A 24,679-nucleotide genomic window follows, 5' to 3' on the forward strand; every position below is an offset into this window, starting at 1 on the left:
TATATATCTGTCTTGCGTGCGATTCAGATGTCGAAACATCTGCTACGCAAGGCTTCGGCTCCCCGCCTGGCGGCATCCGGCTTCGGTTCCTGAGAGGCTGCTCCGATGGAAATACTGCGGTCGAAACGGGGCCGACACCAATTTTAGGGCATGCCATCTGTGCTGTGTTTCGAAATGCCCGAACGACTTGATAGTGAGGGTCGCAGTCGCTCTTGCTTCACGCGATGGTGCCGGAAAGGGGTGGCGCACGAGCCACGCAGCGAGAGAAGCCGCACGGAAGAAAAGGATTGCCGTAACACCATCAAGCCTCTACTCACCACAACTTGCACTCACGTAGCGAGAGAAGCCGCCCGGAAGAGAAGGGTTGCCGCAACACCATCATGCCTCTACTTACCACAACTTGCACTCACGCAGCGCTCCATAGAACGCATAGAAGTCGTCATTACGGATGCGGCTTTAGGTCACGTACTAGTGCTGCCCTTCACCAATTTCGTGGGAATATCATGGCTCTTACCTACGGAGCTGAAGAGCAGCCCGCAAGTACCTGGGGGCAATCAGGGCAATGCAACTAATTCTACCAATATTAAATACAACAAAACCATTGATGTTCTGGAAAGCTCATAGCCTTGCGATGCGCGCTGCACTCGTCCGTAATTGCTTCTACAATAGCGGTACCACGATTGCGACCCTTTTTGACATTACACCTCACAGAGCAATGGAGCATGAGTTTACTCTCAATGGAGACATTGTCTACCACAGCATGGACTTCTGCCGGTCAATGAAGTCTTGAGTCTGCCACGGCTCTTAACGAGCGAATAGCGACCGCATATGTTGCACAGAACCCCTGCCATCAGCTCACCTCTGCATCCTCAGCTGCGCGCTTTCGCAACGTCAGGCTCTCATCCTTCCTCATCCTATCTCGCGAATTTCTTTCACTCACATCGAAGATGTTGCTTGTTTGGATGCTGCTGGCCTTCGCCCAAGGCGCCACTTCAACAACTCCAGTCACAGAAGTCGCGTGGTATTCGGCCCCCAATTATCGTGGAACATGGGACCTGATCGTTTCCTGCGTGCTGACGCTGGTGATTTGTGTCTGGTCAGCCTTGCACCTTAATGTTCCTGTCGAAACGTCAAGGCTCAGGGAGCGCAACAGCAGACGACTACGCTGGGTCCTACTCGGCATTTTCGCGCCTGAGGTGGTGGTCAGTACTGCATTTGCGCAATTTTTGACTGCTAGGTGGTTGAGGAACGAGATACGAGCAGACATCGAGGATCGCAATAAAGACAAGGTAAGCCTGACTTGTTGCAGGAAGACTGTGACGACTACTCGTATACTCAGGATACTGAGCTTTCACCAAAAGCCAACGATGATTAACATCCACAGGGAACAAGATCTTCCATGTCAGAGAAAGAAAGAGTCTCCGAGGGGTGGAGCATGTCACAATGCTACTTCGCTGTTATGGGTGGCATCGTAATCGAAACGGGCGATTACATCGCGGCCCCTTCACCTTTGAGCATTACAGCAGAAGGTGCACGACTCCTCTCCTTTTTGAACAAATTGCCGCAGATCAAAGAAAGCGAGGTCCGCGATAAAAGCAAGGCAGATGGCCTAGCTAAGATTCTGGTCGTTCTGCAGGCAGGCTGGATGATCATTCAGTGTATCGCGCGGGTTGCGCAGGACTTACCGGTGACTCTGTTGGAAATCAACACCATCGGCCACGTCATTTGCGCATTCGCTCTATATATATTATGGTGGAGCAAACCATTGGGCATCAAGGATCCGTACAAGATTGTGGGAGAGCATGGACTAGACAAGCACATCGCTTTGATGTACATGTGCAGTCCAATCAGCGCCGACCGAGAGGACGAGATCAGCGAGATACGTTGCCTGGCGTATGTTGCACCTGACGATCGATCACCGACAACGACAACGGCGAAACCTGACTCCAGAATCCAAGAAATCCCTGTGCCGAAATCACATTCAACAAGATTCTCAGTCGGCTCTATAGGAGCAAGAGACCCGCTCAAGTTTATTGGACCGCTGCAAAAGATTCAAGTCGGTGTAGACGCCAATCACGACGTTCAATACATGTACAAGTGTGAGAGAATAGCTCCAGAACACGAAGAATTCTTCCGATTACAAGACCGCAACCATTGTCTTCAGCACACAAGAGACTACTGCCGCAGAGGCTTCAAGGATTGCAAGGACCGTAGCAAACTTTCAGGACAAGCGAAACGACGATGGACCCTCGCAAATGACATAGTCCAAGAGCTATGGGACGAATGCGACAAACGCAAGGACTATATGAAGGTGTTCTTCACACACTCTACCTTGGGAATCTTTGTGGGCGAGCCCATCTACATCGCAGACCACATTCCCAACTTTCCTGGCTTTTCCTTCTTGGGTAGTGTGAACGTACAGCGCGATATCTTGAAGACTGTCGTTGCTTTCGCCGGCGCTGCGTACGGTGGTCTGCACCTTGCTGCTTGGAACGACTACTTCCCAACAGCAGTCGAAAGGATCATATGGATATCATGCTCCTGCGCTACAGGACTTACAGGACTTGTGCTGGCGCTTTTCTTCCTTGCAACGAACCAGCTCCCACAGCTCGAGAATGTAGAGAGCCATGTGCGCAACAGCAGAACGTTTAGATTCTTCTTGAAAAGGGTGCTCATCCCACTGTTCATGACAGCAAGAGTCTTCATTGTAGTCGAGGCATTTGTCTGCTTGAGACGCCAGCCAGAAGCCATCTACAAAACGCCGGAGTGGAGCAACTACTTTCCTCATCTATGATCGTAGGATCATATGCTCATTTCGCCCCTACTCCGTTTCGATGGATCTGCTGTTCCTCCCTCTGGCGCCTCGAACACTTGGCTATCACCCACGAGATACGGTTCTATAACTGGCGAAACCGATCTCGTACCGAAGTGTGAACGTAGCGACTCTCTAAGACTTGGTGCTGGAAGGCTTGAAGTGCCGCTCATCCTGGACTCGAGTGTGCGCCCCCTGGTATCGACCGTTTGAAGCGAGACAATGTCTTCGCCTCGCATAGCCTCGTATTTGCTCTTTACGCCCCTCTGCCCTCTCGAATAGAAGAAGACTGCAGCTGCCGCAAAGAGTAGCCCTGCGACAAACCCCCCTATGATGGAGCCTACGATGACGCCCACACTAGGTGTGGTTTCCACATATTTACCCAGCGAAAGGAAGCTGTCACAACCTAATGGCTCCAGGTCACTCTTCTCGCTTGCTTTGGGATTTCTTCTCGCCGCACCATACTCCTGCGTTACCTCGTCCCATCGCAGAACAATCGAAGCGGTGAACAATTTGCCCAGTACTGGCACGCCTTGGCCGTATGCACCCCAGCTACCAGTCTCGATTCCAAGCGGCTGTCCGCTCGGGTCTTTCACATCTTCCACTCCAGCCCTTGGTAGCATAACGTCCACTTCCAGGTCGCCCGTAAGCTTGAACCTCAGGAAGCTGCTGCTGTTCTTCGGGAGGCCTGCAGAGGTGGCAGACCATTCAAAAGCCGCTTTGACGTCTGCACCAACTACCTCAGGCAGTTTTGTGTATGCATCCGTTGGAAGAACCAAGGACATCACGCCCGGATCGATACAGGCAACAAACGCGTCATCGAGCAGTGCCACTCCCGCACTGCTACCGTCAGAATAGTAGTCGAGCGTCTCAACCTTCGCCTGCAACAGACATGGCAGCCCGCCATCTTTGTCGCGATCCGCAAGCTTGAAGTTCTGAAACTCTCCAGTATACGCATTTTCATCCACACAGCCCAAACACAAGCTGTCGTTTGACAAGCTCCAACTCTTACTAGGCACCATGCCCTCACTATACAGCGCCTCCAGCAGCCTCGAACCCGGCGTCAGACTCAGTACCGAGCTACTCAAACCACCGAACGTCGCACCCTCATCCGGCAAAATGAACGAGGTCGTTAAATTCCGCTTCTCAGGTAGTGCCGCGTTCTGCTGCACATACGCCTCCAGATAATCCGCAAACACAAACTTATCAGTCATGAAATGCCAGTCCGAGAACCTTGCTCTCTTGAACCACGCCTCGCTGACGGGGCTGTTCGTCCCATTATCAAAGAAACTCGTCGACAAAGTGGGCACGAAGCCTCCTCCATATATGCCGGCACACACTATCTTTCCGTCTCGGCCATTCCATCTCGTGGCGTTTGCAGGCCTCGATGCGTCGGCGGCGTATATGCAGGAATCTGTGTAGCGCGGGATGAATGGCGTGTCGAGTGAGAGCGAAGGAGTAAGGACGAGCTGTTGTGGTGGTATGCCTATGGAGATGGGTATGCCATGAGAGAATGTTCCAGGGGCGACTGAGATGGTGCGGAGCGGGAGGTTGAGGGGAGGTGCGGCGCATTGTACCGCTTTCACACCCGCTCTAAGGGCTGGAAGCACCCAGACCCAGTGTTTAAAACGCATCGTAACGAGCGGCAACCTCGAATGGTCGCAAGAGTTAGACAACGAGTTCATCAATCCATCTGCCCTGACACTTCCAATACCTGTCGTGCCGTGACCGTCAAAACGCTAAATTTGGGATGAAGCAGAAGGAGGAAAGTAAGTGCGGACCTCCCAGCTTTCGGGAGCCTGCATGCACACTCACCTACCCTTTCAAGCCATCATCCGCAGGCCCACGTCACCTCCGCCCAGCCAGACGTTCAGCCGCGCTGGGCATACATAGACGAGTATTGGCCTTTGTACAGTCAGCCGCTACGCTTACCACAACGTACAGAAAGCGACTGTGATAGGCGGGTGGGTCTGTGCCATCCCTGTCGCTAATTTGTGGGCGAATCGGGGGGTGCTTGGTATGCATGGATCGGTGTGAAGCTGTGCTGTGAAAGACTTTGAGAGCACAATTTGAAGTAGTTGCGTAGTCGGAATAGGCAGATTGAAGACGTATACTTGCGAGGCCGCATCGTTGCACGGAGCGTGGTCTGCTCACTGGCAGCAGAGGCGGGACATGGGTATGAAGCGAAGGATGCCGAACCTTGAGGGTGGAGATTCACGGGGTGGATTGGTGGATTAGAGATGCAGAATAGCAGGCTTTAAGTAACAACTCCAAGTGTCAGCTTCGACCTGGAGAATTGATCTTCTCTTGAAATTCCTAGATCAGTGACCGGGCTCTGGAGCTCATCGACTTGCTTCCACTCTTGTCTGTTAAACTTCGCTCCTTCTCATTCTTGTTGCGGTTTACTCTCCTGGCTGACTGGAGACCCATCAGTCCCTTTTACTTTGTCTATTTTATGGGTAATAAGGGCGTGATCGAAAGTTGATAGCGGAGTCGCACGTAAAGTAGGTACTCGACAAAGGTTTGAACATACAAAAAGGACTGAGTTCTATTAGCGAAGAGTTATGCACCCATAATTTTTCAGCAGAACAAACTGATGCTCAAAAGCCGTGCTTATTCACTCAACCTTATTTTGATCTTAATCATCACGCGCCTGTCGTCAACCTTTGTGACGGTCATCTTTCCATTCGATCTTGGTGCTCAGCAGCCAGCTCAGTTGGTGCAGACGACGCAGGCAGTTCGACCGGCGGGAAGAGCGCAGGTAGTTCCTCGACTTGAGCGCGAGAGAACTTCGCGTCATCCGCTGCCTCGTGTACCCTTGACGTGTCGTCGAGTTGGGCCTTCGTGCATATATCTGGGTCCTCATGCTCTTTAGTCTTCCTAGCCTTTTGTCGTTGTCTCCAACGCAAGATGACCCAGATTGCGATTCCGGTTATCATTAGGCCAGCTATACCACCAGCAATACTCCCTGCAATAGTGGCTGTTGGTGTTGGGGATGCTGATGCATTGCCGGAAGAGGAGTCAGCTAGTACAAGATATTAGCAAATCGCTCAATCGTACCACCGCAGATTGCATACTCGCGCCTGTCACAATCGGCCTCAGTAACTGGACTGATGCGGGTAGGAAGGCCCCTGGGCTTGCACACAAGTTTTTGCCGTTGGAATTGAAACCAGTGGAACCAGACTCGCAGCAGAAATATCCACCATTGTCGAGGAGGTCCCACGAGGAGTTGGCACAGACTTGTTTTGGAGCAGCCAGTAACTCCTCGGTACAGTTTCTGCCAGTAGGGCAGCAGTCGCTGTTGTAAATGTTCTGACACTCGTATGCAATAGGGCAGCAGGCTCGGAACGGGAACGTCTTCAGACCGCAATCACGCTCGATGTCAGCGGCGAGACAGGAGCCATTACGGCGAATGGCGAAGCCCTGTTGGATTGTCATGTTATAATGTGGTTGCAGACAAAGTCTGTCATATCTTAGACAGGAGCTGAGCATTATAACAGATTGCAGCAACCTCGAGGCTGACCGTGTCACAGCGGCGGTGATACGCGCAGTGGTGCAATACAGTGCTCAGCGAATTAGAATTCGAGAGTAACGATGCCGTACGTCAATAGTAACGATGCCGTACGTCGATAGTAATCAATACCAGGGTTCGAGCTACTGGAGAAAGAAAATGGGGAAGGCAAGACAGGTCGAGTTTCGATTGGAGCATAGGCGCTGGCTGCAGGACCTACACACATAGGTATTTGTAGTTGGTGGAGGTTGTACTAACGCCTGAGGGGTACTACACAGAAGTCCGTCCAGCTAGAAATTACCGGTAGTCAAGAATGTCGTAAAGGTACTCAAGAGGAGATGTACTGGACGTTGCAAAAAGACGGAGAAAAGCGCAAATAAGAGTGTAAAACTCATCTTGGCGTCTGGTGCTCAGCAGGGAGCTCGACCGGCGCTGATTGCGCGGGCAGCTCTCTGACATGACCATATGTAACCTTTCCAGCTCCTGCCTCATATATCCTTTATATATCTTCGAGCTGATGTGCAGTGTAAACGCCTTCGTTGCCGTTCTCGTCCATCTTCTGTACCGCAAGGTAAGAGTTCTGAGCCATGTTCTGTCGTTTCCGGCGCACAATAAGCCAGGCGATGAGCGCAAGTATTGCTAAGCCAGCGATGCCTCCCACAACGCCTCCTGCAATGGCACCGACTGGTGTTGAGGATCCGTTTTAGGGTGATGTCGACGGTTGTGCAGGCGTTGTTGTTGCTGCTGTGGTCGCGGGGGAGGTGGACGACGCAGTCGTGGCTGTGGCGGAGGAAGTGCTGGCGCAACCGATGAAGAAGATACAGCAGCTAAGGATCATTGTCAGCATATTATCCTGTGCGCCGAAACAAAACTGTCGTATTTTCACCTGCCGCGACCAGCTCCAATAATATGACCTTGGGCGAGGTTTTTGGACTTGCGCAAACATTCGTGTTGCTGTTGTTGTACACGGGCAAGCCATGCTCACAGCAGAAGTATCCTCCATTGTCGTACAGATCCCATGACGAGTTTGAGCATCTTGGAGTCTCGATTATCTCAATTGTACAGTTCTTCTCGGCAGGACAACAATCAATGTTGTGTGCTTGTGGACATTCGTAGCCATTGGGGAGGGCCCTTCTCAACCCATGGGTGACCTTATTTGGGCGCTCGTAATAGGCGCAGTAGCATCATGTCGAGGCTGGCGAATTGGCGCTCGTAAGTCGCAAAGTGTTCGGCCAACGGATACTCATGTTAAGATGCAAAAAGTTTGGAGGTGATGAAAGGAAGGCAAGGCTGACAACACGAAGTCTGGTTGCGACGCGTCACTCCGCGGATGCACGTGGGCCAACTGCGGGATCTAGCAATTAGGAAAGGAGCCACCAACATTCATACAGTTTTATTATTTGGACCTATACAAGCGTGAGTTGATATACAAGCTTTCTACCGGTTACTCTTCCTCAGAAAGAGCGCGGAGCAGAGGTACGTTTCACGAAGAAACGACTCCTAACGCCTATTTATAAACCAGCCGCCATCGTTGTCCCATTCGACCCTGCAACGCGCATCTTCCCCTAATATCCTCAAAGTCCTCTGCCTACGTGAACTTTTCGTTAATCCCTATGTCATCGTCCCATACTCCTTAACGGCTACACCACCTTCTACCCTATCATGGACATAACAAAGTCCATAATCCCGGCCCCATGTGCAGGTCGCAGCTTCCCATCGAACCCTGAATGGTCGTGCCAGCGACATCGATTCAGTAAGGTCATTGTGTACCTGTCAAGTGGACGCTTGCCCCGTTTTTGCATAAAGGTCTGCAGCACGTCATGCAAGAACTCAACCGTATGAGATTCTTTGTAGGCTCCCGAATCTTTCGTAAAAGATTCCAGTGTGTGGCTCAGGCTGATCCAGTCGATGAGAAATGCACGCAGCTTAGATCTAGGCAAGCTGTTGTCGTACACGTGCTTGATGACATGATGGGTGTTTGCCACTCAGCCACCCAACGTTCATGGAGCATATGAAGCGCACTGTTGCCCAGTCTAGGAATATCTCGGAAATCAGAGAAGACCCAAATGTCGCATAATAGTTTGGTGTCAAGATAGTGGTGTTCGAGCGGTGTTTCTGCGCTCGGTGGGTCCATGAGTCTGCCAGTGTATATCCAGCAGTAGAACGTGTCGAAAACTTTGTGCGCGCACTCTAACACCACGACTCGCACACTGCTGTTTGCGAACTAGCTGTGCTTGTCTAAAGCCGCCGTGAAGTATGAGGAATGCCAGGGAAGTAGTTGACGGGCGATGGTGTACTCTTTGGTTGATGGGCCGTCATGCACGCGAATGACGAGATCTTCGGCATTGTAACTAGAGCTAGCCCATTTAGCAACGAAAATCCTCTGGCTCCCTGAGATCCCACCTTGGAGGCGCAGGAACGGGCACTGTGCAGATTGAGAGTTTCACCGACTGGATCGCTGTCCATTGAAGTGGTGGGGCAGCTGAACCCATCACTTGAGATTATATGCGTCGCAGGTTCTTGCAGTTCGATACAAGTTGAAGTCGTGCTCGATGTATGAGTAGGAACGAGAGTGTGACGCAATGGAAGACGAGATTAAGGGGAGAACACAGCTAAGACCTTGCAGCACAATGTGAAGGTCGTGTTCTGAGACTTTCCCGCTGTGAGACACTTTCACCATCATCTTCAAGGGGTAAACCCATGCGAAGACTACGACATGATTTTCGTGATACTTAAGCTATCATCTGATGCTCACTGAATGACTCCAAAGGTTGATTGGTGGTGATTGTGCAGGCCTTTCTATAATGCGAGCACAGTGCATTGTTCTCTCGTCGGTTGCACAGTAGAGAGCGGTCCAATCGTCAAGCTGGTGATTCATGTGTAGGCCTCCAACAGCATTTTTACCGGATCTGTCTTTTGTGGCGTTGTCTCCAGAAATGTCTTCCGGAGAGGATGCATTCTCAACTTTGTTCTGTCGTTGTTGACGTAGCATGACCCAGGCGATACGCGCTAAGATGGCAATTCCAACCACATCCCCGATTATCCTGCCTACGATGGCGGCGTTCGAGGATGATGCGGAGGAGACTTCAGATTTACTTGACGATGATGATGACAACGATGGAGCAGCAGCTAGGTTCAACGTCAGTGTGTTTTTCACAAAGGTGATTCGAATCGCTTACTTTGTTCAATTGTGAGTGTAGGTAGCAGTATCACTCCACTTATCATCGGAGCTTCTGGGTTTGAGCACAAGCTGTACCCACTTTTAATGTATCCCAGCAAGCCACTCCCGCAGCAGAAATACTCTCCGTTATCGTATAAAGCCCACGAAGAGATTGCACACAGTCGTTCAGGTGCACATTTCGTCCGTGGGGAACAGCATCTGAAATTGTATGTTCCCATGTAGGAGAAAGCGCTCGGACAGCACACACTAAAGGCACCCGGTGACACACAATCATGTTCGATATCGGGGAGGCAGGAGCTATCGCGGAGGATGGCGGCGCCTTGTTGAACGAATGGTTTGTCAGATGAGAAAGGAGTTGAGGACCATGTAAGAGAAGGGCCTGATTCAATTGACGACGACGATGACGGAGCGGCGGCTACTCTGTCATGTTTGAGTAGAGGTTTGGTTCAAGACTGCTCACCTTCGCTCACAGCAAGTGTAGGCAACAAGTTTGTCAGAAACATTGTGCCGGCAGAGCCTTATTGAACAGTCATTTTTCGCGATAGCATCAACGTTCCCTCACTTACAAGACCGTCAGAGGCAGGAGGTGCTGAGCCCTATAAATAGATTGTGAGGTTGGAGAACAGTAACACCGCGACGGTGATACATGGGCAGTGCACCACGCTGCGCGACGAAACCATGAAGCTGTGTTCGATGATTAGAGATACTGCAAATGTTGAGGGAGAAGAAGAGAACGTGAGACAAGGCGCATTGAGGTCAACGCACGTGGACTAGCTGCAGAACACCTAAATGTAGAAGGTACGAACAGGACGCTAAACAACACGGATGTGCGCAACATGATACTGTATTACTCACCCGGCTAAAAATAACAAGATTGCCCTCTCTCGGCCGTCTTCATTCCTACATGTATGCTTGACCTTAAAAGTCATGCATTGCTTCCCCTGAAGTGCGCTATATCTTCAAACGACACCCGCTACACTCGACGGGTGCTCGGAATCTGCTCCGGCCATCCATTGTGTGCGTATGCTAGTATGCCTTGGTGGCTATCATAGGTAATCGGAATTAACGAGGCCGTCCGTTGGCCGGTGTGTTGTGCAGCCGGTAACGGACTGCTCATCGGTGGTCTGCAATAATGTGTTCCTTAACCTCTCGAAAGGTCAAACTCGTCGAAAATGAGGCTGTTCCTTCATGGGATCAGTCCATCGCCCTTGTCAGTCAACCCAGGTGTCGGTAGATCGGTCCTCGGCGTCGGGACTTGCGGCAACAAACTCTTCATCATGTAAACAAGGTCCGCAGCTTTGAATGGCTTCTGCATGACCCTGTCCGCACCAGCGGTCATTGCAGCATCAATCTGCTCTTTCCTGACATTGGCAGTGACGGCGATGATTGGCAATCGGTCTCCTCCTCTTGCACCCAGCTTCATAGCCTCTCCCAGCAGGCCCTCTTCGGCAACCTCTTTCTCGCGAATCTTGCGCATCGCAGCCAGGCCGTCGAGGACAGGCATTTCCAGGTCCATGAGCACGACATCAAATGTCTCTTTCTCCAGAACATGCAATGCTTCCAGACCGTGGTTTGCGACACTGACCACACAACCTGCTCTCTTGAGCTGCTTCCCAAGGACTTTCTGGTTGATCAGATTGTCCTCTACAAGAAGCACCTGCAATGCTTGCTGGACTCTCTTCTTTCCAAACTCGTTGTACAGTTCACTAATGGTCTGCGGTCTATGCTCTGCTCTTCTCGTCTTCACGTAAAAACCAAACGTAGAGCCTTGACCAAGTACAGAAGAGACACCAATCTCACCACCTTGCTTCTCAGTGAGTTCCTTTGAGATGAACAAGCCAAGACCGCTACCGCCATATTTGACATGAGTTTTGACGTTAGCTTGCTTGAAGCGCTCGAAGATGTTGTGAATTTCCTTGTCTTTGAGACCAATGCCAGAGTCCTTCACACTGAAGGCAAGGTATACTTCTTCTCCGGTGCCCCATTCTGGACTCCTTGTGACGTCGTTGTCGAGATTACTAGCTGTGGCCCAGAACATGTCGGAGGGAAAAAGATCGCGAGGGTTGTGGAGGCAGGCGCCGAAGTGGATCTCAATGCGGGGGTTGCTGGAGGGCTTTACAAACTTGATAGCATTGGTGAGAAGGTTGATGAAGACTTGTGTTACTCGTGACGGATCCAGCAGGAGATGGTCGACATTGAGCCTTGTTAAAGACTGGTCGTCAAAGACGCTGTAGTTGATTTGGTTATTCTTCAGTTCGGCTTCGAAGATATTGACGATCGAATTGGCTAACTTTGCAGGCTTGACGGGAGTTGGGGTGATCGAGAGTAACATGGAGTCGAGTTTGCTGAGCGTAAGAACGTCGTCGATGATGCGTTTTTGGTGATTGGCGCACTGTAAGATGATATTTGCTGACGCAATATTGTCGTTCAGTGCATCCATGCACGGCTCGGGAATTTTTGAGAGCTGAGCCTGGCATTCTTCAATCGCAGATGTGATGGCATCTGCGCAATGAACGATGGCGCTCAGAGGATTGCGCATCTCGTGCGATACAACATCGATAAACGCTTCCTGCTGTCGCTTAGCTTCGCGAGCTTCTGCTGCTAATCGAGCTTGAAAGCTCTGTGCCCATTTCAATCTGGAGATGTCGGTTGTACAGGCCATGATGGACTTGATCTCACCGTTCTCGCGGTAAGGGAAGGCCATGATATGGATGTGAGCTGGCTCAGAGTCGCCAACAGGTGGTTTGTATTGGCGCTTCACACGCAGTTCAGCCGTAACGTGATCTCCACCTGCTAAGAGTTTGTCCCAGACACCCACTGCCTTTGATCGGTAGCTGTCGTAGTATACATCGAGGAATGCAAAAGGCTGCGTGTGTTGAGCGGCGTTTTTCCCAGCTAGTTCGTAGTAGTGATCGTTCGCCCACAACATATCTCCTTGCAGCGATACATGGCACATGCCCACTGACGCATGACTGATCAAATGTCGAAGCTTCAGATCGCTGAAAGCCAGGTCTGCTTCGAGTTGCTCCTGACGTTTCTTGGAAGATTCGGAGTCCAAGGCCGAAGATATCATGCTCGAGATCATATGTCTGAGGTCTCGGTGAAATTGCTCGCAGTGCGTATCGTATGGCCGAAAGGGATTCGGTCCGGCGACCAAGTATCCAAAGAGACGCGTACCACTTGTCAAAGGCATAATAACAATCTGCTCTGATCGCCCACGCCAACCTTGCCATTGTAGCCCATCGAATCGCTTGTCGCAGTGGATTGTCAACATCTCAGTACCAGCGCGCCGTAAGTCTGGAGCCAATCCTTCTTCACTCTCGGTCGATATATGGTCAGCAAGTAGATCATGCCCCTCAGGTATTCCAATATGGCCTTCCAGATGCAACTTGCCTGCCTTCGTTCCATCATGTATCCTGTACAGCAGCGCCATGGGCACATCGTGGGTATTCGTCTTCAGGGTCGCGAGTATATGATCGGAAACGGCATCGACAGTAAGGATCGGTACCGATGTGAGGGCGTTGAGCATCATCGTGCGGCGTTCATCGAGCTTCTGTTGCGTGACTTCGAACATAGAGTTGTAGAAACCCTCTGGCGCATACGCAGGGCCCACTGGCACGAAGTTGCCGTTGAAAAATGTCTCTTCGCGCCACCCTTTGCGCTCTACTAGCAGTGATGCGTCTGAAGAGTAGTTTACGCCGGCAGCCGTTGTCCTGCATTGCTCGAAGAATGGTTGGATACCGCTCCATAGCTCCGGATAGCCTTGCTGGAAGGTTGATCCCATAAGTTTTGGGTGAGCTTTGCAAGCAAGCGGTGCGTAGTGTTCATTGTATACGGCGACTAAGTCTTTGCCCCTGTTCAAGTCAGTTGCGTGTGGTGTAAAATCGGTTTCACGAGCCGAAGGACAAGTACTGTGGAAGCCATCCATATACATACCACCATAGGCACGCTGCGCGCGAATCGGCCAGTACGAACCCTGTGAAGAGTCGCAAGGTTGGCGACCACGTACTCAGTGGTCCAAGACTACTCTTGCTCCAGTCGGTTTCCCTAAAGAAGCGCACATGGTCCGTCTTGGGCAGGTCTTCAGTCCAGTCGTGCTCAACAGCATGCTGAGCACTGAGCATTGTCAAGGTCGCAACATCTCCGCTCTCGGGCGGCGGAGTTTGCTGTTGGCTGCGCTGAGTGAAGCCATCCATGAGACGGTGCGGCAACACAGCAACACAGCAGAAGTGTCTGTCAAGAGCGAGGCAACACCGACATCTTCAACGCCGGCACGTTGCAAGTGGGACTGGTACTCTATCGCAGCCCATCTCGGCGCGAAACATGCGGGCTTTCGTCCGTGCAACTTGGCGTGTGCAAGGCGGTCGGTACTCAGATCGATCGACCGAGCATCGTGGGTCTCGTACCAGCGCGCTTTCTGACTGGCGGCGGAGCCTCGACACGACACCACCACTCGTCAAACTTCACTTCAAGAATCATGGACATGTAATTGTTACTGCAATCTGGTCGCGCTGCATGCTGTTCGCCTCACAAGTGCTGTCTGAATGTTGAAGGTGCCGTGTGTGGCCCAACACAACCGAATTGCCACAGCATTCATTGGGTGCGGTAAATGTTCTCAGAGCATTTCGAATGATCTGGCTCGCGAACAAAGGATGCAAGGCCCCTGAGACTGCCCTCCAACTCGCTTGCGAGAAGCTGCATTGTACGGAAGAAGTTTTGATTATTGTTCACCACTCACGGATAACGTTCGAGACAGGTTCTGTTTGCAAGCATCAGACTGCAAGTTGCACACCGCATGCAGACGTGCCCGAGCAAATACCTGATATCAGGCTCAACGACTGGCTAGCTCCAGACGTTTGAGCCTCTTCAAGTAAGTCTGTCGATGATGCAGCGCGTGAATCCGGCGAAGCTCCAAGCAGCCGGGATGGCTCTCGACGAGCAGGCATCTTGATACAGCACGATCATGCCTGTCTTTCTATCACAAATGCCACGGGATATGAACATTTCAAATTGCAAGAACGAATCGTATCGCTCGGCAGTTGCGCTCCGCCAAGCTGTACCCTCCGCGGCCCCATTCATAGTCGGGCAACCAAAGTGTCGGCAAAGCTTCTTCACCCCACAATCCACTGGTGCACTTTAGGGGTACACTTATCTACCAGAATACAAGCCGCGAGAACAAAGCAACATTGGATTGAAAGGCCTTCAAATGATTGAAGATAACGCTAACAACGCGGGCCACGGTATGCTCAATGCCAAACAGTTCATGTCCTCAAAGCGCGGACTCAATCGAAGTGAATCCTCCACATCTCCCTATCGCAATCCGACTCATATGCACTCCTAGTGTGCAGCATAGCAGTGTTGTCGCTGACCAACAGATCTCCCTCCTCCCAGCTGAACCTCAAGCAGGAGCGCCAATCATAGATACCGGCATTGATAACATCGATCAGCGCCTTGTCCTCGTTCTCAATGAAGACGTCGCAAGTCGAGTACTTCGTCTTGTTCCAGGGTTCGTGCCAGCGAAGGCAAGGCTCACCGGTAACTGGGTGCCTGACGACCAGGCTAAGTTTCTCCTGATCCTGCTTCCAAAACCCGGTATTGTGCGTGCCCCATGTCACGGGTTCAAGGCGCTCGACCGTCCAGGGAGGGGAGAGGTAGCGGAAGAAGAGACGTGATGCAGTGAAGAGAGTGTAGCCGCTTCCTTTTGGTGCTGTGGCAATGCAGGTGAAGTACTGGTAGCCAGGAGGGTTCAACACCTTTGTGATCTCGCCAGTGACCGGGTCAGCGACATCTTTGTACTTGAAGATACCATCAAAGTGCATGGGCATCGCCTCGTTGGAAGTGACGTTGTTAGCATTCTTGTCGTCCTTTCCTGCGTCTTTGACTTTGGCCATGACGCCGTACTGAGGCCATACGAGGACCTCGCCCAGGTTGTGGGCACTGTTGATGAATGTCTCTTGCTCGGTGGTGTTGGAGAAACCACGAAGAACGATTGGAGAGAACATGTTCGTCAGATTGCGGACCTTCTTCATGGGGATGGTGGTCATGGAAGGTGCACCAGTGGTAGGGCGGATGATGAGGCCAGTGGGATAGAGATGTTCAAAGGTGGCATCGCAACCATCAGCGCTCCAGTCAAAGAGTTCTGACTTGGCACGGAAGAAGTATGGCCGACCGTTATGGTGAATGAGCTCATATTTCTCCTGGTCGACAGTGTGTCTCTGCACTGAACGGTAGCTGCCGTCCAGCTCCGCAACTACGACAGAGTGCCATGGTGTGGCACCCAGCGCACCTCTCTGCTTCTGTGGAATGAGCGCCATCGAGAGCTTATCCTTGCCGCCAGAGTCGTGGATTGAAAGACGAACATAATCGGTACGGCTCGCTTCAAGCGCAGCGGCGAACGCCTTCCAGCGACCCATCATCGCCTTCGCTGTGTCCGCGATCATGACATCCTGCTCTTCTGGAGACTTTGCCAGCCAATTCTTGTTCAATAAGAGATCTGACTTTAGGAATTCGAGGTACTTGGTGTGGGTCATCTGCATATCACTGCTGGATTTGTTGGCCATGTCAGCCTCGAACTGTGGGTCTCCGTAACGTTCCTTCAGCTCTTGGCGGATGTTCGATGCGTTTGCCAGGTAGTGCTCCTTTGACCATGTTCCAGGAGTGCCGAGCAAATCCCACAGGCGCAGGAAACTCAGGTGGTGCAGGTCGTTCTCGATGGTAATCTGGCGGACGGCCTCTCCAAAGTTCCAAACATCCTCGTCAGGAACACCAAGCAAATCTAAAATCGTCAACCAATGCATATCTAAACAATCAAAGCAGGGGACCTACCGTTGTATACGAGCCCATCTGATGTAATGTGAACCTCGGCTCCATGCTCGTAAACTGCCTCGATGTTCTCACAAAGCCCGTTGAGGTGCTTCAAGGCAAGCTCCTCTCCAAGGTCAGGTAGTTTGCTAAGGACCTTGTCCCTTGAGTTGGGCGATTTGAAGGGGAAGCCAGGGAGGAGCATCTTGACAGGTTCACCGCGTGAAACCTGCCCCAACACAATGGGAAAGAACGTTTCAAAACCATCCCATGATCCTGTTCGCTCGTAGTTCAATCCGTACTGTTCGATGATTCGGAGGACTGTAGTAGCAGTTGCCTCATGCTGGCTCGATGGTACTGGAACGTCGTGCTCCGAGACTGAGAGGTCCAGGATCTCAGTCGTGACGATCTGTATGGTTGCTGTTTCAGTCGCTTTGATATCGGCCATGGTGGCGGACTGCGGTGTCTGAATTGAAGTCATGATGAAGACGGAAATTGACTAAGAAAGGGAAACAAAGAAAAGTATTTGAGAGGAAGGGCGGAATGATGTTTGAATGATGTGTTGATTGATGAGATAAACTCCATGCTCAGGAGATTTCTTCAACTAATATAACATTCGCATTGGTGGTGTTGTGGCGCGACTGCAACCTTACCCAGTCCAGCTCGCACGTAGCGGCAGGGCTGAGGCTCAGCCGCAACGCCTCGCTAATGCCCGCCTGAGAGTTGCAGTGGGGAACGCTGACCTGTCATTGTGCAGGTGCTGATGCTATGCGGAGTCTGACCGCAAGGTCTTGGGCGCTGTGTAGCAGGAACAGTTCATAGTTGCACCTGTTTGAATGGCTGTTGGGTGAGGCGCGACTTACAACGCAGTAAGAAGAACGATTGCGGCGTGGTGTCAGAAGCTTGAACAGAATCTCGAACCACATGTTGCCGTGTGTGATCTGACATTAATTCTAAACACGGTACCTAGGTACATTGCCCGCAGTGCCTCATTTGCTGAATTGGTTGGTAAATTCGTGGATGTGAACTGCGATGTTTCGACCGGGTCACACGAGAGTTCAACGAGCCTGTCACCGTTCATGATGCTTAGAGTCTGCCAGGTGATCCAGCGGTGTAGATTCGAAGAGCTGTGGGCATGTTTTCTCATGGCTTGCTGAGATGCATGTAGAGTTGTCGGAGGCTGCGCTGCTGCAGTCACTATTTTCAGGTTGCGGCTCAGCCTCGACTGATCCTTCCCCAGCTCCACGCTAGCCTCGGCTGCACTTGGCAAAACACTGTTCTCGCTCGAGCTCATATCATGATGAACCTTGAATGGAAACTACGAATTCTTACTGCTCGTTCAGCTGGACATATCGGAGCAATGCATGCGCCGGGAGCCTCTCGAGAAGAGCGAGATGGCGCGCCTGAGTCTCAGACATGGCATGGCTAGGTGAGCACGGATCAGAGTAAGCAGGCTACTGCTGTGCCTCTACGAACACATTCTCGGTCTCTCTCCATTGCCGTGTTTGCCATATACCTCACACCTCATCAAGCTATTTTGATATGGAGTCCGGTCTTTCCCAAGTACGTGTACCATTTAATGCTGGGTTGGAGGATCCTCCGGTCACAATACCAGCTTGAAGGGTACCTCAGATAGCATGACCGGAAAGAAACAGCTGGAGAGACTAACCTCGATGGAACGACAATTGCACTATGTTCGCTAGTTCAAATGCTTCACCTTGAAATACATTACGCAACCTTGTTCCGGCTGAACATGGATGGACGAACACTATCGTCATCCGCGCGGAGGAAATCCGTATCTCCATGGCGTTGTATGAGATCTTCTTGATTGAAAAGCTCATTAACGAGACCTCCGAGCTGGATTGCAATAGAGACATTTCGCTCGGATGGGAAGCATTTGGCTCATGGAGCGCAGCGACGCACTTTCGTAGTGGGCCACCACACCTTTGAAGCGATGCTGTGCTACCATGCTGCAGGTAGACAGCGGCTAGAAAAGCCAACGTCGACGTTATTCGACCTGACAGAAAGGTGCAGCTGCTGTGATTCTGTACCGTCTGCTGGGAATGGGGATCAGTCTAGAAGAAGCGGTGAGCCTCTAAGAATGTATGGCCAGCTTGGGTACTTTCATCAATTGCTTCTCCCAAGTCAGTATACCTTTGGGCAACGAGCAGTCCAGTTCTCAGAACAACACGACGAGAAATTGACAGAGCATCATTCCGCGGCATTTGTAGGAGGAGGTTGGTGTTCCGCGGTTGTCAAGACGGAAACCCCAATGAATTTGAAACAAAGCGTCAACGAACCAGCCATCATGTCTTGGGTGGCTTGAAATTGGCGAGCCGGCACACGAGCGCAATCAAGATGCCCTGCAATGCAGCGACATACCAACAGTAACGCAGGAGACATAGAACAAGGAGAAAAAGCAACGAATCGCGTACCCCGCGCTCCAATTGTCGTCAGATCGAGATTCTCCTGAGGTTCTCGGCTCGCAAGTCGGATGCGGAAAAGTGGGCCTCGGGTAGCACGAGATGCAACCAAGGAGATGCGGACCACACCGGAGGCAAGGAGAGATGTTTGCAGCCCGCCAAACGTTGGTGCGTCGCGTACCGCGAAGCTGATCGGGGATAGCGATCGTCTTGATTTGACGCTAGATTCGCGGCGGACCCATACACGTGATCGTGGTGGAACAGCGGCGGTTGTGTCGCGCCTCAGACCTCAACGTCTTCACTGACACTAATTCCACTTGCTGCTGAGCCCGCCCGTTTCGATATACCCCAGGTTCAGGTCGATTGAGTTCGCAAGTTGTTTCTGGATGTCGCCTCACGCCATGCCCATGGCCCAAACAATGCCGGGTATTCCTGCTGGCTCGGCTGGCGTAGATCCCGCTTACTGGACCCACGAGCTGTCGAACGGCTCTTTGTCCCCACGGACATTGCAACCCTCACCAGGACGTTACTCATCAGCCCGTGACAGCACACCGAGTATTACGCCTACTGCGCAGACACCACAGTCAGATAGCAGCCGAAAGAATTCATCTGTAGAGAACGGACAGCAGAATGGTCAGAAAAGCAAGCAGACTAGCGCAGACGCCAATCAAAGAGCGTCCGTCGCCGTCGCGTGTGTCCCGTGCCGCAGCAGGCATCTGAAATGCGATGGTGGTGTTCGTTGTTCAAGATGTCGAGCAGATGACGTCGATTGTACTTACATCAAGTCACGGCGTGGTTGGAAGGGCAAGAGAAAGAACAAGCCAGAGGATCAGATCTCGCCGGTTGCCATCAACGGCACCCAAGCACCTCAGGTTCCCATCAGCAATGGCCACATGGTCAGCAACGGCACCATGGTCGCTGCCAATGGCCAACTATCATCACCCAACTCCTATTACAACGGTGAAGCACCCATCATGAACCAGCTCAGCCTAACGAACGGCCTTGGCGCCCAGTCCATGCCTCCACCAGCCGCTCCTCAACAACTGAACCTCAATGGAACACAAAGGGTGAATAAATTCGGCCACCTTGGTCCTGAGACCGCGATACAAGCGTTCTACCACTACTTCTACAACTCACATCCCTTCTGCTTACCGGAGCCGAGGTTATTGGAGGTTTTCAACCAACGAAAGGCCCCGTTACTCGAGTATGCAGTACAGTACCTTGGTTCAAGTTACCTTCCTGCAATCTCCACGGACATGTATAAGGAGGCCTTGAACCGACATATCAACAGCGGTAACTACGCGAGAGATGGATGGTCGGTACAGGCATTGTTGCTCTATGCCATTGGTCTTCACGCCAACAACGAAGTACCGCGAGCAGCCCAGATTTTCGCCATTGCACAAGATCTGGCGCTCGAGGTTGGCCTCAACCGCATGGAGTATGCTTTGATTCACGGAGAGTCAAATCCACAACTTGAAGAGAGCTGGAGGAGAACATGGTGGGGAATGTACACCGCGAACGGCATGCTGTGCGCTGTCAACCCGGGTGTGCAATTCAAGCTAAAGGACATCCTAACAGACGTCCCACTACCATGCGAGAACGACCAATACTTTTCAGGCGTAAGTATACCTCCGCCTTGGCATTGTTTCCTTTCTGGTCAACGATCTCGGCCTGTTGATACCACTGCGTCGGGTTCTCGCTCTCAGCAGGACACTCTTATTCAGGGCCATTAGGCTCAGGCTGCCATAGTCGCCCATACGAATCCTCTGCTAACAACATCCAGCATATTCCCTACCCCGCCTCACTTCAAGACTATGATGACTCCGCCTTCATGCCTGCCCTCCCGGTCTACTCTTCCTACACCTATTTAATCGACGCTATCCGCATCCTGGGCAAGGTCTTTGAATGCGCCCGCCTCGACTCAACGTTCGAATACCACGCCGTCGACGTCGTTGACCAGTACTTGACAAACTGGCGCCTGCATCTTCCTGTCAACAAACTTGACATCGTCAACAATGACGGTGTGGTCGACGAAGTGCTGTTCCAAGCACATATGGTCAACGCCGGCAGTACAATCATGCTGCACCGCCCGAGGAGTAACCTGGGCTTTGGAAGAGTGGAAGGCGTGAATATCTGTGTCCAGCCGGGACAGGTTCTGCTGCCGACGCAGACTCGCGAGATCCACACCGCCAAATGCCTCACCTCCGCTGAAAACATCTCCTCCCTCATCCGTCTCCCCGGCCAACTCCTACACCATACGCCCTTCTTCACGTGCGTCGTGGTCATGGCATCCGTCGTGCACCTTTCATACTGGTCCTTCCTAGTCCCCGACGGGCAGGATGACATCGTCAAGCAGTCGATCCGTCTCGACGTGGGCACGCTGCAGCAGTACAGCAACACCTGGCCAATCGCAAGCGCAGTGCTGGGCCAGGTGAGAGGCGTGGCGTATACGCTGTTCAACAGCAAGAAGGCGATGAGCATTCATCTGTGGAGCAACATCGCCCAGGGCGATGTTATCAGGGATGTTATTGACGAGGGTGGCAGTGTGCCACCGCAGAATTATGCGCAGTTGATTGCTCCGTAAGTCTTTGATCTCTTCGTCTTGAAGACCCTGTGCTGACAACGTGCGTAGGATGTTGAAATCGTAGAAACCTTGCGATGCTACCAAATCTTGCGCTGCGCTTGTGGCGCCCTAAACTCGCAACGCGCTCACGACTACCGTTGTTCCCTTCGCTCAGTTGCATCTGCGCTCTTAGCATGCACTACCACTATACCACTCGGACGTTTTTTGGTCTTTCTAGCCAGTTGGCGAAACAAAATGTTGCAAACGAATATACACTTGATGACGTGAACGAATGTAGATGTTTGGTAATGAGGTATGATCAGTCGTTTGGCAGATGTATTTGCCTTGATAGAAGTAGAAAATATAGTTTATCGATTCGCATTCATGCTGCGCTTCGGCTGTTTCATGGACTGTGATGACGTCAAAGGAAGTCTCGCTCAGCAATACTCGCAATCAATCAGTTCACATGCAAAGGAGAGCTGCTGAAACCAAAATCGTCTAATGTATTCGTTCATCGGAAACGCCAGCTAGTCCGGCGCCCCGAATCGATACCCTCCATCATTCATTGCCCGTCTTCATTTTCGCTAAGAATGTCCGAAGCTCATGATGCTGCCCAATCGACTATCTCAGATCGCTAAATTCCGTAAACCATGTCGTGCACCCATTATTGCGTTCGAGCCATGCGGGGGACTCGATGCGAGTTGATCGTCGTATCTACAAGTCGGCATCGTCCTCATCGGGCAGAGGCATCTGAGCGGCGTCCTGCATCTCCTTCTGGTACTGCTCGAGAACAGCCTGGTCGACCTGGACTTCGGGAGGAGCCAGAGCGGGGGCGGCGACGAATTCCTGAAAATCGCGTTAGCATCGAAATGGTAGAACTTTGGTGTAGATCATCATACCAGAGTCTGGTTGCCGACAAGTTTCCTGGCAAGCCAGAGGAAGGGCTTCTCAAAGTTGTAGTTCGACTTGGCGGAGATATCGTAGTACTGGAGGTTCTTCTTGCGGTGGAAGGTGATGGACTTGGCCTTGACCTTGCGCTCCTTGACATCGACCTTGTTTCCGGTCAGGACGATGGGGATGTTCTCGCACACACGAACGAGATCACCTATACATGGTCAGCAAAAAGTTGCGCGGTTTTCGGCGCAATGACCTACGGTGCCAGTTGGGAACGTTCTTGTATGTGATACGCGAGGTAACATCGAACATGATGATACCGCACTGTCCGTTGATGTAGTATCCATCACGGAGACCACCGAACTTCTCCTGACCAGCTGTGTCCCAGACGTCGAACTGGATCTGTCCGAGGTTCTACATGTTCGTTAGTGTGCCATGTCGTGCGATCGAAGGGATCGATAAAACGTACGGTGGTGAAGCCGAGAGGGTGAACCTCGACACCGAGGGTCGCAATGTACTTCTTCTCGAACTCTCCGGTCAAATGGCGCTTGACGAAGGTGGTCTGTGGGGTGAAGCTGTTAGCTTTCGTTCTCGATCGCAGGCATATTGCCTTGTTGTTTGTCATGCTCCTAGGCGTCATTCGCCGCCCAAAGCATACCCAGCATAGTGTACAAGAACTAAACGCACCTTTCCTGTACCGCCATCACCGACAAGCACGAGCTTGAAGGTAGGAACGTCGCCGCTTGCTTCAGCCATGGTCGTGGTCTGTTGTGGTGGGGTATGTGTGATGTACTGCGCAAAACCTGGTCAAGGCGTAATGTCAGCGGCGGCCGGTGAAAGCAGTGCCAAAATTTGGCAGGGAGCTGGCGGACGCACCTCTTTAGTAGAGAGTGGAGAAGAGAGAAACGGGTTGAGTGGAGGGGCAATGAAGAGGTTGTTTTGAAGATTTGGAGTTGGCCGCGGGTGGGCGGTGAGCGCAGGGATCGCTGGTTGGCAAGTGCCACTTGCGCTCCTTCCCCAACGTCAGTTTGGTGACAGCAGGCAAAGGCAGCCCTTTAGGCACCGACCAGGCTGGCTTTGTCTTTGCAATCAAGCAGCATGTTTGTGTAAATCAGAGCACGGTTTGAAGCAGAATTCTTTGAGACTTTCTGATGCAGCAATTGAACGCCGGGTATCACGATGCTTGGTGTTCCAAACCCAATGCGCCACGCAGCAAGCACTGTTGTTCACCCATCAGCTCCAGCCCTCTCCATCGCAGGCCATCACGCGAGCCATTGACCCAACCACCGCAATGCTTTGTCAGGATGTGCAAGACCTCCACGTCATAATCGAGAATTTCGATGGCCTTGACAGCATTGTACACCTCCTCGATCGAAGATGCAGTCTATAAAGGCAGTAGGTGGCAGCCCAACAAGCCTCGTCCGCCCCAATTTCTCCGCGGCGTAAGCTGCATCTGTACAGTCTCCGACGGACCACCTAAGCTGCTGGGTCGCAAAGCTTTGACGGCGATTGGTATCTAGTAGTTGTCAGCTTCTTGACACCTTGAAGACCACGCCTTGCACGTAGCAGCCTTGCAAAGCTGTGATGCTGCCAGCACAGCGGACCTGAGCCACTCACTCCTTCATTCTGCGACACGGCCTCCGCCACTCGGCCTAGTCGTTCGTGGTTTGTCCAGTCCACCCAGCCAAACTTCGTTATGCTGTCGCCCACTTTGAGGCCTGCCTCGTCTGCCGGACTGCCAGCTACTACGCTGTTGACCTTCGCGAAAGGCGCCTCTGGGGCCGCTGGAGGTGCGCTGTGCCCTGCTTGTGCCTGGTTTGCTGCAGCTGGGACGTTCTGCGCCTGCTCTACCAATCGTGCGTGGTGCTCGTGGAGGCCCTTCTCGATGCGCGACATGAGGTCTTTGTAGTCGTTCTTGAGCCGTATTATGCGCGCTCGAGTTGTTCGTACTATTTCTTGCGGTCAGGGCTAGCTTCGTGTCTGGTGCTCACGGTGGCGCGTACTCTGAGGGACGTCGATGTCACTGCGGGGGAAGCCATCGAAGGTGGTGAGACCAGTGTTCATATTGACACCATGCTGCGTAGCGACCGTTAGCTGGTGAGTCTGTGTCACGATGTGTTGGACGCACCGAATCTAGGACTTGCCCCAGTGCTTTGAGCTCTGTCTCGACCCTGTCCCTCTCTGCGATGAGCTCCTGCAACGAGAGCCGCTCCTTTGGCACTCCATTTGTATAGCCTCCAGAAGTTGGCCCCGAATAGACGGTGGGCGCGTGAATGTCGTCCATTATGCACGTATGTGACTGCTGGTATCGCAGATCGTTGAGGTCGACACTACTGAAGACTGCAGGCGTGAGGGTGGGGAGCTCGAAGACGCGCGCTGAGGCGAACGCGGGGTTTGCGTCAAGTTGCTACCGCCTGCTTTACACTTCCTTCACCCTCAATCCATCAATTAGATGTCATTTAGGAGCTTGAGACTCGAGAAAATATCAGCACCA

At 52.1% G+C, this 24,679-nt stretch overlaps 11 protein-coding genes across 11 annotated transcripts; 2 read left to right on the forward strand and 9 right to left on the reverse strand.

Annotated features, from left to right (window-relative positions):
* Positions 1-846: 846 nt before the first annotated feature.
* BU25DRAFT_50081 (uncharacterized protein) lies at positions 847-2,968 on the forward strand. The gene is made up of 2 exons (XM_033711905.1): positions 847-1,289; positions 1,385-2,968. Exons 1-2 carry the CDS (start codon positions 948-950, stop codon positions 2,792-2,794), a joined length of 1,752 nt encoding a protein of 583 aa, XP_033561749.1. The 5' UTR covers positions 847-947; the 3' UTR covers positions 2,795-2,968.
* Positions 2,969-3,068: 100 nt separating this feature from the next.
* BU25DRAFT_458456 (uncharacterized protein) lies at positions 3,069-4,446 on the reverse strand (the record flags this gene model as incomplete). Its single annotated transcript, XM_033710207.1, has 2 exons — positions 3,069-3,107; positions 3,157-4,446. 2 exons carry the CDS (start codon positions 4,444-4,446, stop codon positions 3,069-3,071), a joined length of 1,329 nt encoding a protein of 442 aa, XP_033561750.1.
* Positions 4,447-5,487: 1,041 nt separating this feature from the next.
* BU25DRAFT_458457 (uncharacterized protein) lies at positions 5,488-6,250 on the reverse strand (the record flags this gene model as incomplete). The annotated part of the gene is made up of 2 exons (XM_033710208.1): positions 5,488-5,837; positions 5,890-6,250. 2 exons carry the CDS (start codon positions 6,248-6,250, stop codon positions 5,488-5,490), a joined length of 711 nt encoding a protein of 236 aa, XP_033561751.1.
* Positions 6,251-6,680: 430 nt separating this feature from the next.
* Positions 6,681-7,586, reverse strand: BU25DRAFT_50101 (uncharacterized protein). Its single transcript, XM_033711906.1, has 2 exons — positions 7,210-7,586; positions 6,681-7,150 (listed from the first exon to the last, which is right to left on the reverse strand). The coding sequence occupies exons 1-2, from the start codon at positions 7,324-7,326 to the stop codon at positions 6,812-6,814; spliced, it is 456 nt and encodes a 151-aa protein (XP_033561752.1). The 5' UTR covers positions 7,327-7,586; the 3' UTR covers positions 6,681-6,811.
* Positions 7,587-7,743: 157 nt separating this feature from the next.
* Positions 7,744-8,658, reverse strand: BU25DRAFT_468413 (uncharacterized protein). The gene has a single exon (XM_033710732.1). The coding sequence runs from the start codon at positions 8,455-8,457 to the stop codon at positions 8,215-8,217; it is 243 nt and encodes an 80-aa protein (XP_033561753.1). The 5' UTR covers positions 8,458-8,658; the 3' UTR covers positions 7,744-8,214.
* On the reverse strand, positions 8,548-10,007 carry BU25DRAFT_421564 (uncharacterized protein; the record flags this gene model as incomplete). Its single annotated transcript, XM_033708097.1, has 4 exons — positions 8,548-8,748; positions 9,079-9,452; positions 9,503-9,922; positions 9,965-10,007. The coding sequence occupies 4 exons, from the start codon at positions 10,005-10,007 to the stop codon at positions 8,548-8,550; spliced, it is 1,038 nt and encodes a 345-aa protein (XP_033561754.1).
* A 331-nt stretch (positions 10,008-10,338) lies between these two features.
* BU25DRAFT_439973 (uncharacterized protein) lies at positions 10,339-13,796 on the reverse strand. The gene is made up of 2 exons (XM_033709137.1): positions 13,441-13,796; positions 10,339-13,358 (listed from the first exon to the last, which is right to left on the reverse strand). Exons 1-2 carry the CDS (start codon positions 13,698-13,700, stop codon positions 10,691-10,693), a joined length of 2,928 nt encoding a protein of 975 aa, XP_033561755.1. The 5' UTR covers positions 13,701-13,796; the 3' UTR covers positions 10,339-10,690.
* A 696-nt stretch (positions 13,797-14,492) lies between these two features.
* BU25DRAFT_410717 (putative pyoverdine/dityrosine biosynthesis protein) lies at positions 14,493-16,875 on the reverse strand. Its single transcript, XM_033706370.1, has 2 exons — positions 16,330-16,875; positions 14,493-16,279 (listed from the first exon to the last, which is right to left on the reverse strand). The coding sequence occupies exons 1-2, from the start codon at positions 16,784-16,786 to the stop codon at positions 14,787-14,789; spliced, it is 1,950 nt and encodes a 649-aa protein (XP_033561756.1). The 5' UTR covers positions 16,787-16,875; the 3' UTR covers positions 14,493-14,786.
* Positions 16,876-19,035: 2,160 nt separating this feature from the next.
* BU25DRAFT_392731 (uncharacterized protein) lies at positions 19,036-21,665 on the forward strand. Its single transcript, XM_033704669.1, has 3 exons — positions 19,036-20,347; positions 20,512-21,308; positions 21,361-21,665. Exons 1-3 carry the CDS (start codon positions 19,115-19,117, stop codon positions 21,374-21,376), a joined length of 2,046 nt encoding a protein of 681 aa, XP_033561757.1. The 5' UTR covers positions 19,036-19,114; the 3' UTR covers positions 21,377-21,665.
* Positions 21,666-21,774: 109 nt separating this feature from the next.
* On the reverse strand, positions 21,775-23,147 carry BU25DRAFT_410721 (ras-domain-containing protein). The gene is made up of 6 exons (XM_033706371.1): positions 23,062-23,147; positions 22,873-22,988; positions 22,655-22,747; positions 22,446-22,599; positions 22,191-22,396; positions 21,775-22,137 (listed from the first exon to the last, which is right to left on the reverse strand). Exons 2-6 carry the CDS (start codon positions 22,939-22,941, stop codon positions 22,006-22,008), a joined length of 654 nt encoding a protein of 217 aa, XP_033561758.1. The 5' UTR covers positions 22,942-22,988; positions 23,062-23,147; the 3' UTR covers positions 21,775-22,005.
* A 118-nt stretch (positions 23,148-23,265) lies between these two features.
* BU25DRAFT_439977 (uncharacterized protein) lies at positions 23,266-24,677 on the reverse strand. Its single transcript, XM_033709138.1, has 4 exons — positions 24,314-24,677; positions 24,189-24,261; positions 23,803-24,134; positions 23,266-23,701 (listed from the first exon to the last, which is right to left on the reverse strand). Exons 1-4 carry the CDS (start codon positions 24,467-24,469, stop codon positions 23,570-23,572), a joined length of 693 nt encoding a protein of 230 aa, XP_033561759.1. The 5' UTR covers positions 24,470-24,677; the 3' UTR covers positions 23,266-23,569.
* Positions 24,678-24,679: the final 2 nt, after the last annotated feature.

This window comes from Macroventuria anomochaeta (assembly GCF_010093625.1).
Source record: "Macroventuria anomochaeta strain CBS 525.71 unplaced genomic scaffold BU25scaffold_16, whole genome shotgun sequence".
In the NCBI taxonomy this organism is placed as follows: Eukaryota; Fungi; Ascomycota; class Dothideomycetes; order Pleosporales; family Didymellaceae; genus Macroventuria; species Macroventuria anomochaeta.

Bases quoted from the DNA above. Each gene is read 5' to 3' on its own strand.
- BU25DRAFT_50081 (XM_033711905.1), top strand. From the start codon at position 948: ATGTTGCTTGTTTGGATGCTGCTGGCCTTCGCCCAAGGCGCCACTTCA. The intron at 1,290-1,384 runs GTAAGCCTGACT...TAACATCCACAG, and splicing joins AGGATCGCAATAAAGACAAG to GGAACAAGATCTTCCATGTC.
- BU25DRAFT_50101 (XM_033711906.1), bottom strand. From the start codon at position 7,326: ATGGAGGATACTTCTGCTGTGAGCATGGCTTGCCCGTGTACAACAACA. The intron at 7,151-7,209 runs GTGAAAATACGA...AATGATCCTTAG, and splicing joins ATTGGAGCTGGTCGCGGCAG to CTGCTGTATCTTCTTCATCG.
- BU25DRAFT_468413 (XM_033710732.1), bottom strand. From the start codon at position 8,457: ATGGACCCACCGAGCGCAGAAACACCGCTCGAACACCACTATCTTGAC.
- BU25DRAFT_439973 (XM_033709137.1), bottom strand. From the start codon at position 13,700: ATGGATGGCTTCACTCAGCGCAGCCAACAGCAAACTCCGCCGCCCGAG. The intron at 13,359-13,440 runs GTATGTATATGG...TGACTTGAACAG, and splicing joins CGCGCAGCGTGCCTATGGTG to GGGCAAAGACTTAGTCGCCG.
- BU25DRAFT_410717 (XM_033706370.1), bottom strand. From the start codon at position 16,786: ATGACTTCAATTCAGACACCGCAGTCCGCCACCATGGCCGATATCAAA. The intron at 16,280-16,329 runs GTAGGTCCCCTG...TGACGATTTTAG, and splicing joins AGATGGGCTCGTATACAACG to ATTTGCTTGGTGTTCCTGAC.
- BU25DRAFT_392731 (XM_033704669.1), top strand. From the start codon at position 19,115: ATGTCGCCTCACGCCATGCCCATGGCCCAAACAATGCCGGGTATTCCT. The intron at 20,348-20,511 runs GTAAGTATACCT...AACAACATCCAG, and splicing joins ACGACCAATACTTTTCAGGC to CATATTCCCTACCCCGCCTC.
- BU25DRAFT_410721 (XM_033706371.1), bottom strand. From the start codon at position 22,941: ATGGCTGAAGCAAGCGGCGACGTTCCTACCTTCAAGCTCGTGCTTGTC. The intron at 22,748-22,872 runs GTGCGTTTAGTT...TTCACCCCACAG, and splicing joins GTGATGGCGGTACAGGAAAG to ACCACCTTCGTCAAGCGCCA. The intron at 22,600-22,654 runs GTACGTTTTATC...ACGAACATGTAG, and splicing joins ACCCTCTCGGCTTCACCACC to AACCTCGGACAGATCCAGTT.
- BU25DRAFT_439977 (XM_033709138.1), bottom strand. From the start codon at position 24,469: ATGGACGACATTCACGCGCCCACCGTCTATTCGGGGCCAACTTCTGGA. The intron at 24,135-24,188 runs GTACGCGCCACC...CGCAAGAAATAG, and splicing joins TGACATCGACGTCCCTCAGA to TACGAACAACTCGAGCGCGC. The intron at 23,702-23,802 runs GTGAGTGGCTCA...GACAACTACTAG, and splicing joins CCGTGTCGCAGAATGAAGGA to ATACCAATCGCCGTCAAAGC.